Source organism: Xyrauchen texanus, chromosome 40 (assembly GCF_025860055.1).
Source record: "Xyrauchen texanus isolate HMW12.3.18 chromosome 40, RBS_HiC_50CHRs, whole genome shotgun sequence".
NCBI classification, from domain to species: Eukaryota; Metazoa; Chordata; class Actinopteri; order Cypriniformes; family Catostomidae; genus Xyrauchen; species Xyrauchen texanus.
The window spans coordinates 27,944,081-27,962,622 of NC_068315.1; the positions used below are offsets into that span (position 1 = coordinate 27,944,081).

At 37.2% G+C, this 18,542-nt stretch overlaps 1 protein-coding gene across 4 annotated transcripts in view; it reads left to right on the forward strand.

The window, feature by feature from the left end:
• Positions 1 to 18,542, forward strand: part of LOC127633305 (1-phosphatidylinositol 4,5-bisphosphate phosphodiesterase epsilon-1-like) — a 160,336-nt gene that overhangs the window by 101,099 nt on the left and 40,695 nt on the right. For 3 of the 4 annotated variants that reach the window (XM_052112320.1, XM_052112321.1, XM_052112323.1), the window contains 4 exons: positions 9,390 to 9,706; positions 16,529 to 16,674; positions 17,373 to 17,631; positions 18,288 to 18,496. In XM_052112320.1, the coding sequence (XP_051968280.1) occupies positions 9,390 to 9,706; positions 16,529 to 16,674; positions 17,373 to 17,631; positions 18,288 to 18,496 (931 nt within the window). Of the gene's footprint in view, positions 1 to 4,440; positions 4,582 to 9,389; positions 9,707 to 16,528; positions 16,675 to 17,372; positions 17,632 to 18,287; positions 18,497 to 18,542 lie in introns of those variants that run through there. The other variant, XM_052112322.1, reaches the window with a different exon arrangement.

An 18,542-nucleotide genomic window follows, 5' to 3' on the forward strand; every position in this document is an offset into this window, starting at 1 on the left:
TTTGCCTGTTTTATACTAGACAGGTGAAAACTGTCCAATCACTCTGAAAATTATTAGCACAACAAGCCACATGATTTATGGTATTATTCATGTCCGTAGCACAAATTTTATTTGGCATTACAAAAAACACTTAACCCTAAGTATTCAAGTTTGGCAGTAACCTGTCCCATAATGTTGGTACTATGGACATGGATGATACAAACTTGTAGCTTGTTGAGGAGAGATGTTTTATTTATATGTTTTATTTCTTTTCTAAGTAAATGAAACAAGCAAAACAAATCGATAGACTTGTATAGAATATGTAGGTACCAAAATCTCATAGACTTAGGACTGGGCTCTTTTGATTTGGACCAGTAAGCAACCATTGTGTGGGTGAGAAACAGCTCAACATTTAAGTCCTTTTTTACTATCAGTCTGCGCTTTCACTTTCTTCTTTTCTTTTTGGCAATTCACATTCTTCGTGCATATCGCCACCTACTGGAAAGGGAGGTTAATTTATAGGAAAAAAGGACTCAAATATTGATCTGTTTCTCACCCACACATCATATCACTTCTGAATAGATTTAACCTTAATGCATCCTTTTATGATGCTTTTATGTGCATTTTGGATCTTCAAAATTTTGGTGCTCTTTCACTTGCCTAGTGAAAGCCTTCAGAGCTGATATATTCTTCTAAAAATCTTAATTTATGTTCAGCAGAAGAAAGTAAGTCATACACACCTGGGATGGCTTGAGTCTGAGTAAATGATGAGAGAAGTTTCATTTTTGGGTAAAATACCCTTTAATGCTTGTAGTATTTAAGTATTTAAGATGTTTCATTCCGGTCCAGTAGTCATTAGGGTTTGCTCTTTTTGAAGTCTAGAGAGTGTCGAAGGGAATCTTTGTTGCAGCAAAGGTTTCTATTAACACCCTCCAAAGGAGATCAGGTTCACTCTAGAGTGGCCTTTGTGTAGGAACAAACAGGTGTCTGTAGTATGATCAGCAGTGTTGTTCTCCGTTCAACACTCGCTTGCATGTGGAGGCTAATTATAACCAGTGTTGTTATTGTTATCAAAATCTGAACGAAAACTAAATGAAAACATTTGCATCAACTACAGTCAAATAAAGACTAACACAACTGAAATGAAACCAAAATACATTTGTATGACTCCGAAAGTAACCAGAATGAAAAAAATCCATCCATCCATCTTCTGTAGCCGCTTATCCTGTGCAGGGTAGGTAGTGCTGGAGACTATCCCAGCTGTCTCGGGCAGAAGGTGGCTAGTACATCAAAGGGCAATACACACACACACACAAACACATTCACACTCTCGCTCACACCAACGGCCAATTTAGAGGGAGAACATGACAACCCCACACAGAAAGGCTTGGGTTGAGGTGTCTATCAAAAAACAGGAGCGAACACATTTTTGGTATAAATTGTTCATAAGTCTGTTCTGACGTATTCTCGTATTCATGAACGTTTTCAAATTTTCTGAATGTTCTTTGCTACAAACAATTTAAACTTGCTCCTGATCATCCGAAAATCTGTGACCTTCCTTGTAAGGTGTCTTCATGGGTGTGGATTATGATAATTGCATATTCACCCCATTTACGGATGTTGACGAATTCGCTAACATAAACTCGTTTAACAAACAAATCTAGAGTATACATCACGTTGGTAAAGGATTTCTTTGGGGAAAGGTCCATTTGTGCGCAAATGACTCCCAATTTATGAAAGTTTGAAGAATGGAAAGGTCCATAAAGTGAAAACTTAAAAAAACTAAAATAAATTAAAAGGGCAAATTAAAAAAAAGTTTTATAAAAACTGTTATAGCCCTGATTAAAACAAGACATTCAAGAGAATTATAAAATAAAGCGTGTTGCAGAAGAATTAGGTTCCTGAAAAACAATGCTGCAACACAGCTTGAGTGGCGATAAATGGAAGTGGACAGGGATAGTGTCTACCGGGTCAGGTCAGGAGAACACGCGTTCTGAATGAAAGGCAGCTCTGTGCACGCAGGAAAAATGCAAAACCTGAGACCTGCATCGCTAGAGGTGAGGGATTTGCGCACTGCCCAGGTTGAGTCATACATTCGCAGCTGTGTTGTTTATATAGCACTGAGATTAGTGACAGCATAGCCACAAACGTTGATGACTCGTATTTGGTGTGTGGAGGTAATGGCACATCTTCAATGGCGCCAGATTAGAAAACCCTCTTTTTATATTGCATTATATATACATCTGTTTACAATTAACTTACTAAAATCCTGTATATTGCAAAGTCAAAAGAACATAAGAAACTTCAAGGAATAGTTCACCCATCATAAGCTCACCTTCATGTTGTTCTAAAGCTGTGTGACTTTCTTCTGCGGAATACAAAAGGAGTTATTTTGAAGAATGTGAACAGTGATATTCCCATACAATGCTTTCAAGCTCCAAAAATGACAAAAATGCACCATTAAAGTAGTCCATACGAATTGTGCACTATATTTCAAGTTCACAAGAACTTGTGTTGTTCACTATCCACAGCCAAAGCCATTTGTAGGTTGATTCCCCCTAAATGTGTAAACCTTATGGCTCTGTGGCGCTATCAAAGTGTTGAGTTGATGTTGCTCAACCAATGGTGTGAGTTAGGGGTGGGACTATCTTTTTGTCAGATCAATGACGAGTGTTTGGGAAACCTGCTTGAAGAGTCACTGTTTGTGTATTTTCATTAGGGATGCTCAAATACCACTTTTCTCTACCTATCCGATTTTTAATCAGTGTAGAATATTTTTACCTTACTGTGTGGAACTGATTAGGAGTAACTAAACAAACCTGTAACTCCACTTAACTTCAATATATTGAAAATGTGTAGCCTATTAAGAAAAACGTAATTGTTAACTGGTCTACTGGATAAATTCTGCAGCAAAAATAACAGTAATTTATGTGAAAATCTTCAGTAGAAAAAAAAGTTATTTTTTACTTGTATCTGGGCTAAAAATGATTCACATATCTCTTTTTTGTTTACTTCAGTTGTAATAGGATATAAGTTCACAGAATAATTTTTTAAAACCCAGTCAACTTAAGTATTGTTGTAATTTGTAAAAAAAATTATTATTATAATAATTATAACGATTATTTATTATGTTTTAGTAATGTATTATACATATATATATATATATATATATATATATATATATATATATATATATATATATATATATATACATATATATATGCTGTATATATTCATATAGTAATATATTTTGTTATGCATTCTTAACTTTAAACCCATTGGGCTTTTATTTTGAATGTTGGAACACTCCAGGAAGTCCTTTGTGTGCTTGCTTGTTTGCTTGCTCACATGTGTGTGGCCTAAGTCAAAGTATTTTAATAAGCTTCTTATTTAAATTCTGGTGAAATGCTCCACTGGTGCCATTCTCGATGCATGTTATAGGCAAACCAATCTATTGAGCATCTACTTATATGTTGTTCATGAGTAGCGCTCACATATTGTGCGCCATTTTTTTTTTTCAACAGAGCAACATGCATTTACTGAAATGTGCTCTGCATGCAGAATACATATTTACTTATCAAACGCAGCCTTTTGTGATTCACAAATAAAATGAAATGCACAAGTCATATGGACTATCTCACTATTTTTGCTTTTATGGTTCTTTTATGTAATTTTTGGAGCTTCACAGTAACGACTATTACTAACACACAGTATCGGATTTGGATGAGGCTCGTTGGACCGATACCCAGTCAGGTAAAAAAAAGGTCAATATTGGAGCTGATAGCGAGCCAGGTTTCAGATCTGTGCATCCCTAAATTTTATATTGTGCTAATAATGGCAAACACTAAATCACATACTTCACCTTTAACCTCTTAACTGGCAGACCTACCTGAGGGACAAAGTGGACACAGCTATTATGGGGTTAACCCTGAACTATAAAGGGTCAACCACGGTTAACCCTTTACAGTTCAGGGTTAACCCTATAATAGCTGCGTCCTATCCATCCCACAGGTAGGTCTGGCAGTTAAGAGGTTAATAGCTTTGTAAATACAAGCCATGGACCTTAAAGCCAATGGATTGATTCTTGTTATTTAGTTTCTCTCAGGGTGTTCCAAGAAAACCAATGATGGAAGCAATCGCACTCAAGCCCGTCTCTAAAGTCTCATGCCCAAATATAGAGTATAATGTCATTGTTTGCCAATCAAATTCTCACTGGACTGTGACCCAAGTCAGCCAGCGAGCTCTTTACTGGTGATCACAGCGTGTTTGGGTGCTCAATTTTCTTGCCGTGCACTTAACACTATGTGTTGCTTTCATCTGAGTAACATGACCTGTCAGGGAGGAGCAGCCAATGGAGAGAGTAAGAGTGTGTGTGAGAGAGAGGGAGAGAGAAAGAGGGAGGGGAGTATGAGTGGCCAAAACGTGTGTGTATGTGTGTGCTTGTGAACGAGTGAGCAATGCAGCGCATCAGATTGGTGGTTTAAATGTGGCTAAGCGCCTCTCGTCTTAGTGGCGTGAAGCAGGGAGTTGACTTGCCGTCTGTGGCTGCGGCCAGCACCATGAAACACTCCCACTCCCAAAGGATGGACTACAGACTGCTCAGTAAGTGACACTTCAACTTTACCATGCAGGAAACGACACAAAGTGCTGACACTTATGTGGACTGAGGTATGTCCAGTCTTAAATCCATGGTGCTTTTCTTGTAGTCAGGGACTAATGTTTTGCCGTTCTTCCTTAGAGTGCATAGAGAGTTTAAAATCTGCATTGGCAGCCAAGCCATAGCTGTTTGTTTGTATTGAGTGCTAAGTGTGTTTGACAATAAAACACAAGAAAAAGCATCTCCAATCCGGCTTGTGGGGTGGTAAATGTGTGACGTATTAGTTTCTTGTCATTTTGATGTTGGGATGCAGTTTTCAGCAGGGAATATGTCTTACTGATCAATTAGGGGTGCATGGTTTATTTGTGTTGAGAGTTGGTAACTGCAGTCAGAAAGGCATGACATGGGTGAGTAAATTATGATCTCTTTCAAGGATGGGACAAATTCACTGTTTATATACTGTAGAGAATGTGGATTAGAATAGGTGTTTTAGTGTATTAGAAAGTGTATGAAACAGGAAAATGCAAGAAAAACATCCTCCCTTTACATCTCACTTCTTCTATGGGGTGAAAATGGTATTGTGACAGGTTGCTTTCTATTAATTTCCACTGGCTTATGTCGGATATGCAGTATAAAGGAAAAACAAATACATTCATCAACAATAGAGAAGTCTTATTATAATTATAAGTATTATATTATATTAGTAATTGAATCATTATTAATATTATTATATATTTTTTTTTTTTATGTGTTGACCATTATTGCAATTTGTTCTACTGTTGTAACGATTGCATATTTATCTTTTGGATTGGCCAAATTCACTGTTTATTTAGACCATTGTTTTTAGAATAAAGGTGTAGGAGAGATGAAAACACAAAATTATCTATAATATCTTCTATGGTGTAGAAACACTAATTTATTGTTTTCTAGTCATTTCTAGTTTTAATGTCAGATATTAGTAAAAGGTCAAATCAAATGCAGTTATCAAGGAATAAGTCATAATCTATTATATTATATTCCTTATGCTGTTAAGTCATGACATGATTATTTACATTTAAAAGCTTGCTGTCAGTACAGTAGGGATGTAAATGAGGACGTTTATGACATCGTTGTGAACAAACCCTCTCTCTAACATAATAACACAGAATTGATATTGAAGGGATGCCAAATTAAAATACTAAACCAAGCTTAAAGGAATATTTCTGGGTTTAAGACAAGTTAAGCTCAATCAACAGCATTTGTGGCAGAATGAATATCGACTTGTCCCTCCTTTACGTTAAAAAAAAGCTCAAATGTAGGTTACAGTGAGGCACTTACAGTGGAAGGGAATGGGGCCACATTTGGAGGGTTAAAAGGCAGATATGTGAAGCTTATTTTTTTTATAAAAGCACTTAGATGAATTCTTCTGTTAAAAATATCGTATTATATGCACTGTAAAGTAGATTGAATCATCATTTTTACAGTCATTTTAGGGTTTGTTGACATCGTCAATGCTTGATTTCAAGCTTTATTCTTTAGCTTATCTGAGTTAGTACATGTTCATGACTAAATGTAATAATGATCCCATAGTTTGTGTAGCACTTCCGTCCATGTTGGCAGTTACAGGTTATTTATTGTGGAGAAGCACTGTCAATAATGATTTATTCTTATAGCATATGGGATACTAGAGCGGTTATTTAGTGCAGTAATAAAAGTTCAATTCAGTGGTTGTAAATCAAACATTAGCACTGTAGCATTGTATCAGCAACTCTTCAGGATTAATCCATACATATCTTCTTTTCAGTTGGATATTCAAGAAGATTGTGTGTGCTTCTGTTTGGACTTAGAGTATGGAAGTTTCTCATTGAGGAGTTCTAAGTCATGAACCTGCTCCATAATGATCGCAATATTTTCTACTTTTGATTAGAAGCAAAAAAAAAAGTCAAATCGGAGGAAGAGAAACATAAAAGACTTTGTACTATACATCTTTGAGGCAATTCACTATTCACGCCATAAAACATTGCAAATTAAGTTATTGAATCAAATATGGTGGTACAAGATAAAACTATTTACTTAAGTAAATACAAATTTAAATATTTTGCATAACATTCAAATAAAGTCGTTTGAAAGTGTAGGGAGAGTGGATTTCATTATTTGCAAAGTTTCATGGGAGTAGGCATTCGTTACTGAACTCTTTTGACATGACTTATGTTTCCATAATATAAGCGATTTCACTGATTGGTGGATCTCTCTTGAGAATTAGGGGTACTGTAGTTCTTCACCATGAATTTGGCAATGAAACACAATTTCTTGGAATCACACTGACCTGTGGCTCTTGTTCTACAGAAGGATGCATCATGCTTAATCTCAGAACACATTGTAGGTCTGCCTTGAAATGTTTTCGCATTTGCCAAGCAACTATTTCTCAATGGTGAAAATCAAAGGGATTTTTACTTCCGGAACCCTACCGTTGCACTCAATAGCAGGATCACTGCTGTCGTACTCACAGCGAGCACTGCTTCATGTCAGCTTTTTAAAACGTGTACTATGAAGGGCCCATGCATAAAGATCAGGCCAGCTCATTCACAGCTTAATGAAGTGTATTCATTTCCCTCAATTTTGCTTCAAAAGATGCCATGTGTGAAGAGGAAAGAACATAAGACTGATACATGTGATGGTTAATGATACTGTATGGTTACGAGAGAATATGATGCGGTGATGTTGTGTAATACAAACCTCTTGAACTCTCTGTGTGATTTAAATGTCAGTTCAGCTTTTTAAGAATATTTACTGCACAGAATGTCAATACACATATATGAAAAAAACTTTTCAATCAAAGGATTTCACTGCATTTGTGTTCACACTCAGGACCTGTTCAAAAATCTAGTGAGCTGCATACCCAGACAGTATTTTAAGTCATCATAGATAGATGAACACAAGATACGAAGGCTGTTTGAAAAGTTATGTAGCTTGATTTTGCTGCCATCTAAGATACCTTATATTAGCCAAATTCTAAGACACCATCACATGAAGTATCCACAAAGTATGGAATCTCATAATGCAGTCATATTCTCAGTAAGAAAACAAATACAGCTATGATTTTGGACGAAGCAAAAGTCGATTTTAAATGTGCTTAATTCAGTACTGAAAAGTATTTATAAAATAGCTCAATCTAAAGACCATTTTGCACAATATTTGTATTTGCTATATATTTTTTCTTATGCTTTTGTTAATCTGAATCCATTTTTGCATCCATTCGCAGTGTTTTTCATTTGTTTTGCTATGCAAGCATACGCTAGATGGGCGTCTTTGACCTTTGTGCTACGTCTTGCTGCTTTTTCAGCATCTCACGCAAGAGTGCCGCTGTTTTTTAGATGCCGAGCAAAGTTAAAAATAAGATAAACGGTTAAAAACGTGCCTCGAGACACCTGCGTTCTGTTCTATTCATTGTGATGTTTTGCTATTTTTAGAGCAAGAACGTGTTCACTCTCAATCACCCTGAAATGCCAATGCAGACTGTAGACAGCAAAGCAGCTCACTAGGTGTTGGAACAGAGCCTTAAGAGTGTTCTAGAAACACAAACTCCTGTCCAATCAGAAGGCCTCAGACAGGATACACAAATCAAACAGGACTCGCTCTCTTCCCCTCCTGTTCCGGCAGTCACCATGGCGGCGTATAGAGCTGAAGGAACCTGCAAACACGGACTAGCTGACACTGTCCAGACAAGCATGATTCACAGTGTTTATTTTATTTTTGCTTGACCTGGCTTTGGGTGCCATACCAATAGTTTGCTAAACGTAATCTCAGACAAGACTTGAGGAAACGGTTCAAATATGTAAATACAGTGATGCTTAACGAAGTATCACTGTGTTCAGTGTTTTAAAGAAATGGTCCATTAGTGTCACAGTAAATGGGTTATTGTGGCTTTTTACAAGTCTGGCCTGTATTGTGTCTTCCACTTTTATTGGACTGCACTGATTAGACTGCAGTGTCTCACTATTTACTTATCTATTTTATTTGTTTCCTCTTTTGCGGTTATCTCCATAACCCTGTAATTATTATGAAGGTAAATCGGTTGCAAAACTTGAGAGCTTGTAGATTTTAATTTGAGAACTTGTACAATAAATATTTGTATTCATAAGTAGCAACCGATTTACTTTCATAATTACTGTGTTAATACTGTACTTTATTGTATTATGATTGGAATATGTATGTCTGTGTTTATCCTTCTTTGGAGTGCACTGAACACAGTTACCACTAACCTTGTCATGTGCCTATAAAGAATATTGATTTGAACCTTGAAGTCTAAATGGTTGATTGAATTTATAAATGCCATCAAAATCCCTTTGATGTATCTTTAGAATGGCGCCCATTGTTAGAGAGTCCCACTACAATGACTGCTCACACTCACAGCTGTAGAATATGGTTTTGAGTATTAAATATGGTTTGGTTTAAATACAGTACAGTTATGAAAGCAGTTAAGGCTAGGTTTCTTTTTTAGTCCAAAAAAACTGAACTGGACAAAACAAGGAGCCAGAGAGTTGCCTGAAAACCTGAACAGTTCAGAATAAGAATTACCCTTAAAGAAGCAATACAAAAGTCTTAATATTTACCATTGTTACTGTCAATTTACAGCCATTATTTGGAGTTTGAGTAGAGGATTGACTTTGGTTACTCATATGTATTATATGTATCAATATTTAGTCTGCTCCTCTCTGCTGTTTTATGTACAGGATTTTTACAGTCATACCGGTTAGTAAATACTGTTGTCAGGACTAAACACTAACTGTTTGAACCTAGCCAATGTATCTCTCTCTCACTCTCTCTGTCTCAGAACGGCAGCTGTGCAGCTCCATGGCAAGCTCAACCATCCTCCCGTCGGCCGTGACTGGCATCAGCAAGGAGCTGGCTGACCTGCGGCACCTGATCCAGTTCCCAGAGGAGATCGCCACCATCCTGACAGAGCAGGAGCAGCAGCTGTATCGTCGTGTCTTCCCGCTTGATTACCTCAGCTTCCTCACGCGAGACCTGGGCAGCCCTGAGTGCCACAAACGCCACCCGCACCTCAAAGCCTCGCTGTCCGCCCCCATCATGCCCATCCAGAATGATCACCACAACACAGTGAAAGACCTCATCACCAGGTTCAACGAGGTGAGCCTTCATAACAACAACACAGTGTTCCAAAGTCTAGTGAGCTGCCTTGCTGTCTACTGCCTACATAGGCAGCTGTCCAGGAACATTTACATGAGCATTAACACTGCAAATGCATCGTGGTTGCATGCATTTCTGACTACCTCCAAATGTGATTGCAAAATGGTTAGGACTTTCTTTACACCTGTATTTATCATTGTCTACTTACAATTGGATCGCCAGAGAGTCGAGACTAATGTTAATACCAGATGGTAACATAGCCATAGTTTCAAGAAGGGTTAGTTTCCATGACAAGTGTCTGTTCTATTGCTCTTTTCTTGGATTAGTTCATGTTCACAGCATGTACCTATCCACTTAAACACATTTTTTGAGATTCATAAAAAATAGAAATATACTAATATACTTCTTTACCATTTTTTGGCCAAATTCATTAAAATCTACAGCATAAAAATGTAAAACATTCAAACTTCATAGCTGGTTTATGTCATGTTTCATATCAAAGCAGTAATAAAGACAGGTTAAAGTGTGCAGTTATATTAATACTGCTCTGACAGTCTATACTGGTTATGTAAGACACAGAAATGTGTCCTTCACACTTGACTAACTCTTCATAATGCAGCAGTCTTTAAAATCGATCATATTCATGCCCTGTCAAGCAGTTTTGGGGAAGCTACTTTGAAATGGTAGTTTTCCAAGCTACAAGCTAATGATAACTTTAAAGTAGTTAAACTACAGTCAGGCTGCTCTTTTAAAGAAGTAGTTAGCTACATTACAAGCTACATTACATAAAAAGTAGCTAACTATTAACAAGCTATTCAAAGAAGAAAACATGTTTGCACTTTTTGTAATAGTTGTGTCCCTCAACTTCCCTAAGTGTCAAAAGCTGGATGTCAACATCATATAGCCACTCAAATTTGCAGAAGATTCTGGAAAACCAAAGAATGTGCAGTAGCTGGAGGATTTTTATTAAAGATGCACTTAAGCCTTATTCGGACGTTAATTGTTTCTCAGGGTTACATCTGTGAAACTACATTTGCATGGCTCCATGGCTGCATTCGGATAACAATTAAATAACGGGTGATGAGCGAGACTATTTTTCGATCACATGATTCCAGTTGCACTTGTTATATGTAAAATTCCTCAATGCTCAAACTGTGTCTTCTGTATTTGTGTTCAGATATTTTTGGAATTAAGCTAAAGTGAAAATAAAATTTTCAAATCACATATAAGGGAACAGTTCTGCAAAGTGTTGCGGACATGTAAGGAGAGAAGCATATCACAGACCGTAAAGATTGTTAAAATGGTCGTCTTATGTTTTATCTATCAAAATGACAGACATAGTTTGGAATTATCTGTCAGTGTTTAAAAAGTGGCAGTGGAAATTCAACTTTTTAAACAAGGTTGACATTGACCCGGCCACTTTTCATGTACTATAAGTCGACCCATATAAATAAGTAGTCATGCAAGTCCTATGCATTATTGTATATGTTATATACATTATAATGTTATAATGCAATTGTATTACATGTTGCTGCCATGATAATGGCCCATTTCAATAGTTTTGTGATCTGGCACTCGTTTTTCTTTTCCTCCTCCTCAAGAGTTTCCATCGCATATGTCATACTAGACTGACACATGGGATTTTATTGCTGATATGGCAATAAACACCAAACATTTTATTAATGTGAATTATTTCAAACATTTTTGTTACACAATCCTCCATTGTTCACAACTACACATTACCGCAGCAGTGGTCAGAAAGGATTTCCAAAATGACTTTTCAATTATTAACTCAGAAATGTGGATTCGGATGATAATTAAATTACTTGGTGTTTGTCAAAAAACAGTAGTTCATTCATCCAGGCATTTTCTTGTGTGAGGTGAGAGTAAAACACAGACATTTTGGATTCGGATGGCAGTTAAGTCACCGACTACCCCCTGTAAATGCTGGAATTACCTCATGTCCCCATGTAAAATAATTGCCATCCGAAAAGGGCTTAAGTAAGATTTTAGCTGGCTCTTACTCATCCCATCGGTCCCAGTTGTACTTGTGGTTTTGGGGTCTATATTGACACCCATCGTCCTGGATACTGGAAGTTTGTTTACTAAGTGCTGCTGCTTCACACAAATAAGTTTGTTTATCTTCTATTTAGTTACTTTTTGTCTGTGTTTTTCTTCGTCTCAAACTACACACATCCTTTTTATGGACATTATTGTTTTCAGTCCAAACTAATTTTTCGCGTGTTGTTGCGAGCTTGACTGAGACATGACTCGTGATCTCTCAGCAGTCATTGATCATCATGGAAGCAACGGATCATATTAAGAACAAAGTGGGTGTAAACTTTTGAACAGGATTGTTTGTGTAAATTGTTATTATTTTGTCTTGTGGATTATATGTAAAAATGTGTGATGTCAACTAGATTCATCAGTGATGATCCAGAGGTGGCTCTCTCTCTCTCTCTCTCTCTCTCTCTCTCTCTCTCTATACTGTGTGTGTGTGTGTATGTGTATATATATATATATATATATATATATATATATATATATATATATATATATATATATATATTCAATTCGGTTCAGCATTATTGGCATGACAATTGGACTATAGTATTGCTAAAGCATTTTAAGGTTGTGTAAATTCAAACGGTTTTAAATTAGATAATAATACAATAATAAATACAACAATTAGTTGTAATTTTTTACCATTTCATTTTTTACTATTTAGTAGTAAATAGTACTGAATTTTAACATTTAAATACTAAGAATGATAGTTGGACTGCCTTTAGCTTTGATTACAGTTTGCATTTGTCGTGGCATTGTTTTGACAACCTTCTGCAATGTCAAAACATTTATTTCCATCCAGAGTTGCATTAATTTTTTGCTGAGATCTTGTATTGACGATGGGAGAGACAAACCACTCCGTAAAGTCCTCTCCTGCATATCCCAAAGACTTTCAGCAGGGTTAAGGTGCTTTATGGTGGCCAATTCTTGTGTAAAATTGATGCCTCATGCTCCCTGAACCACTCTTTCACAATTTGAGCCCGATGAATTTTGCTATTGTCATCCTGGAATATGCCCGTGCTGTCAGGGAAGAAAAAAATCCATTGATGGGATAACCTGGACTTCATTTTATTGCCCCATAACGTTGCTGAGCCTAGACCTGACCAACTGAAGCAACCCCAAATCATAACACTGCCTCCAGAGGCTTTTACAGTGATCACTATGCATGACGGATGCATCTCTTCATGCACTTCCCTTTTTACCATGATGCGCCCATTGCTTTGGAATAGGGTAAATCTGGACTCATCGGACCACATGACCTTTTTTCATTGCTCCATAGTCCAATCTTTATGCTCCCTGGCAAATTGAAGCTCTCATCACTTTGTGCGTGTGGAAATGCTCTTACTTTCACTATTAACATAGCCGTGAGTTCTACTGTTGTTTTTTGTTTACGATGCGACTTCAAGAGTTTTAGTGATCTCCGATTACGATCATTCAAGATTTCTTCTGCTAAGCTGACATTTCACTACTATCCTTCTAAGTTTTAATAATGTGTTGTGTGTATGTGTATAATATATATATATATATATATATATATATATATATATATATATATATTAGTTAATTCCGGTCCTCAAATCTGATTGGACGAGAGACGTTCCATGAGCACTGATGTTCTGACAGGATCAGCACTCGGACGCTTCACTGTGTGTGTATCACTCCGCTTGTATTCGTGCCATTCTAAACTAAGGTGTAAGAGCAGTATATATCTGTTAGGAGTGAAATTACATATGTTAGCCAGCAGGTGATGGCAAAAGATTATTTTTGTGTGTAATATGAGCCAGTTGGTGACGTAAAGTGAATCCGTTAGTCATTGTTTACATAGAACACCGCTCCATGATTGCTCGTATTACCACTACATTACTTAAACTAGGACATTGTTTTAAACTGCTTTAAATGAACAATTTGAGGATTAAGGCTCATTGCAGCTGAGAGACACAAAGGACTGTTTGATTACAGAACTCGAGGCACTTACCGAGTTTCCACATTGGATACACACTATTTTTCCTCTGAGAAAGCTTACCTACAGAACTGTGACAGCATATCTGCTTGGGAGTGGCAACAGGTGACACGCTCTCTCTCTCTCTATACACACACACACACACACACACACACATAGACATGCACACATGCACACACCCATCAGTCCATCCTTGTTTATCCAATAACTTGTTAGAAACAGCACAAGCTACTATTTCTGAAGTGACATTTTTGAATTACTAATGAAGGCTTGGACGCATCCTTTGTTTTGAAGCAGCAACGGCAGGTTCTGATCAGTCACGTAAGAAAGAAGTTCCATGCACAATTGCGTTTTTATGACCTTACTCAGTTTTTCCTAATTTTTTAAAATGTACTTGTTCATTGAACTGTTGTATATAAGCAATATCACACTCGCAATCATGCTATATGGCCCTACATCAGCACTGCTGTAATTAACTACAGCACTCGGCCTGCGGCAGAATAACAGCAGTGCTGATGTAGGGCCATATCGCACTCTTGCTCATGTGATATTACTTAAATATATATATATATATATATATATATACACACACACACACACATTTTATTTGTTGTAGTCAGTTGTTCACAATCTCTTGACCGGCAGCCCAGTTTAAAGCCCCTTTTCACTGTCCAGTGTCTCTGGTTGCGTAATCTTGTAATGTATCTAACCTGTGTTGCCGTCCGGCCTGCGCTGTACCTCAAGAACAGTGGTCTGACCAATGGAATGCTGGTAAAATGACACAAGCATACCTGTGTCCTCGTTTTAAATGTTCCTGATCATCCGGAACCACAGCACAATTGTTTATGTAACTGACTGACTTTATGTGAGGCATTTTAAGCTACAACGTGCCATCGTGTAACTATTTGTGATCAAACTGATTGCTGGTTATGACATTTCAGGACTAAAGACTCCTGGATTGTGTGACATTTTAATGGTAAAACTGTTTGCTTGAAAGAGAGAGTGGAAATGTGATCTCTAGGTATCTTTAAAGGTGCACTCAGTCATTTTTTACTCATTTAAAGACATGAATGATAATATTGAAACATATGTATGAAATCATGAGAGTTCAGTCATATCAGTAACTTTATAAAAGCTATTTTATGGGGCGGGGTTAGGGTTAGCATCACATGACCAGAGGAATATTACTTGCTTAATATCAGTAACTACCATTTTATTGTACACTTTCATTCATGGATTAAATTAACCCTGTCTTAATGTGCATAGGTAAATTTCTACAATGGCATCTGTAACTGAAAACTACTGTTTGAATGAATGATGCAGCTTCCAGGCCACTAGGTGTCACTGTAAGCCAATGCAAGTCACTTTGACATCAAAACAAATTACTGAGTGGACCTTTAAATGAAAAATGGGTGCTTTAGTTTGGATCGATTGCGCATTTACTGTAGCTGCTTACTTGACCTGTATGTAGCAAATGAGCTCAATGGAAAGCTTGAACATAAAGGAAAAGTTATTATTTCAGTGCTGTTATACTTGTGACTGGCTGCTTGTCAGAGCAAAACTTTCAGCCACATTTCTAGGGTGTTTTGGGTTGTTGCCAAGGTTTTGCTGTGCAAATGCTGAGGTGTTTTTTTTTAGCTTGTTTCTAGGGTGTTCTGAGTGGTAGCAGGGGCATTGACATGATGTTGCTATGTTCGCTAAGATGTTATGAGTGGTTGTTAGCGTATTGCTATGTGGCTGCTAAGGTGTTCTGGGTGGTTAATAGGCTGTTGCTATGTGGTGTTCAGAGTGTTTTTTTTTTTTTTAACACATCGCAAAATGCTTGTAAGGGTATTCAGAGTGGTTACTATGTGGACTCTTATTGGCCTGAACCCATAGGGGATTTTTCCCCCCTTGTTTTATCAACCCTCAGGTTAAAATCTTTATTTTGGTCGCTTAAAAAAGTAACAGCACACATCTCCTAAAAAGCCATAAATGTTGATGGATGAGTTTGCACCAACATAAATGTTTAGGTTTTGCTCAGATCTCTAACCCTGAGAATGAGTAATAGTAATAGTGATGGTTTCCTGTGCAAGTGGCATTTATGATACTGGAACTGCTTCCTTCAGGCCTTAATTAATAACTATAGAGGAATACATTTGCTCTTGGCATTAAAGAGGAACAAAATAGCAAATGAAATCAGACTTGATTTTAATGAAAGGAATATATAGACTTGTTTACTTTCTCTGTCATTGAATATTGCCCTCTTCAACTATTAGATAATCTCTTCTTACGTTATTTATTTGTTGGCTGGAAAGCTAAAAAAGGAATTTAATAGTTCTCATTTCCAAGCTTGTTCTTGAACTTTTTTTTAAAGGAAAAGCATTTATTTCAGTTTTAAAATATGATGGGATTTTTCCCCTGTGAGCTCTTTTCTGATCTATGCATTATGCATTTCTGATCAGGATTCATAAAAAAAATCTTAATTAATTGTCCTTTAACTGAGGGACATTTATTTGTGTAAGAATTTAAATATATATTAAATAAGTCCGTTATAAAATGAAAATAATCTTTTTAAGATAGACTTTCAAAATAATATTGAAAGTCTGGGTCTGCGCCAAGAACAAGAAAACAATCAAATCTATACAAAAAAGGCATTTTAAAAGCATTAAAAAAGTAAACGTATGTTAAAGTTTCCATGACAATTTTAATGTGACCTTCATCCAACACAAAGAAAAAGTTTAGGTGAGATCAGACTAACTGTTTTTGTTGTTCTTTTGTCAGTAGTTCCCCTTAATAAAGCATTATTTTGTGTTTAGGTGAGCTCGTGGGTAACTTGGCTCATTCTGAATGCTGGGTCCATGGAGGAGAAGAGGGAAGTCTTCTCATACCTCGTCCATGTGGCAAAATGCTGCTGGAACATGGGCAACTACAATGCGGTCATGGAGTTCTTGGCAGGTCTCAGGTATGACATGATGCCTTTTAAGTGCTTGTCTAGAAAAAGAACAAACCTCTTAAGAATTAATGTTCCTCACTATTTGATTTGCAGGATGCTTAACGTGAGGAACATTCCTAAGGAGCTTAGAGTCGCTGATTTGTATTGACGGCACATTTTTAACATGAAAAACGATCAATCTTACCAACAGGGCTGTCACTAATGGGGTGAAGGGTGGAATGATTCTAGGTCCAGGGGGGCCCCATATCAGTTGCAGTAGATTTGATGTAGAATCCAGTATAATGCGTTATATGTCACTAATCTTGCTCCACGTGATGCAAGTAGTTTTAATTTTTTTTTTAACTCATCCACCCTCTCCAAATCAATAGTTTGATTTGTGGTGCTTACTCTGTTTCTCTGAAAAAAAATATTTTAGTAAATTTGTCTTGTTTTCCAGTAAAAACATCTAAACATCCTTAAAGCAAGATACATTTTCTTGAAAAGCTCAAAGTGCCAAAAGATATTTTTTTAAGTATTGTTTTCAAAATCTAACAACTTTATGTGAGGTATATACTTAAACTCAAAATGCTTTTTGCCAATGGGTTATAAAAATGCACTTGTTTTTCCGGTTGTTAGATTTTGTTTGTTTAAGCATCAATCCCAGAAACATGTTCACTAAGGTCCAGAATTTGTAGCTATGGCCCTCCTTATGACATGTTCCTCCCCAGGTCTCGTAAAGTGCTGAAGATGTGGCAGTTTATGGACCAGGCGGATATTGAGACCATGCGTGGATTGAAGGATGCCATGGCCCAACACGAGTCATCAACTGAGTACAAGAAAATAGTCAACCGTGCCCTCAACATACCAGGATGTAAAGTGGTGCCCTTCTGTGGTGTGTTCCTTAAGGAACTCAATGAGGCTCTAGATGGTGCGGCCAGCATTATTGGACTACGTCCATCTTTTGATTCTCAAGAAGACTCTGTTGAGGTGAGGATTAAGTATTTCCAAAAAGTGAGGATGACTTATACAGGAAATGTTACCACCACAGTCAATTTTAATCACCTTTTACAGTTACAATAATAATCCTGAGACCATATTAGCTGGCCAGAGCCATAATTACCTTTTCATCAAGCATTTATTATGCCTACTAAAATGCTTCCTGGATTTACAAAAAGGACATTAGATTGATTAAACCGGCGAAAAGACGTTTTGTCACTCTATCCATCAAATCATCTTTGAGTCAAGAAAAGCTTTTTAAAACCCATTATTCTAACCGTAATGTCCATAGTTGTGGTTCTTTTCTTTTGTGTGGAATCTCTGTGGTGGAGTAGATTTCAGAACTCAGACGGCACGTCCCTGTACTGCCCACATTGCATTCACTAACCGTCTGAGGAATATTGCACGCAAAACCGAAAACAGTTTCTTGGTCTGGTAAGCGCTAATGTGATCAGCTGGTTTGACACAACTTCACTTCACTTCACTTACAAGACCGGTAGAGCACTAGCAACAAGGTCATGGGTCTGAATTCCAGGGAACACACACAAGTGGTACAGTAAAATGTAAACCTTGAATGTTTGTTAGTAGCTTTGGATAAAAACGTCTGCTTAATATAAATTAAATGAACTGATCTTTGCCTTCCACAGTTCATCACAGATTACAACGGCCAGCAGCATTTCTTGCAGAGGGCGGGGAGCGACGGACTCCACAGCGCAGACAAGGAGGCGACTGTCAGTAACATTCTGCAGACGATTCGCAGCTGCAATCGAAGCCTAGAGGCCGAAGAGCCTGAGGAGAGGATGCGAGAAATCAACATTTGCCTCAAGAACTCCTTCAAAGACAAGAGCAGAGACCAGTGAGTAACCTTCCCAAAGACCCAGGAGAAATTCACCATACATTTG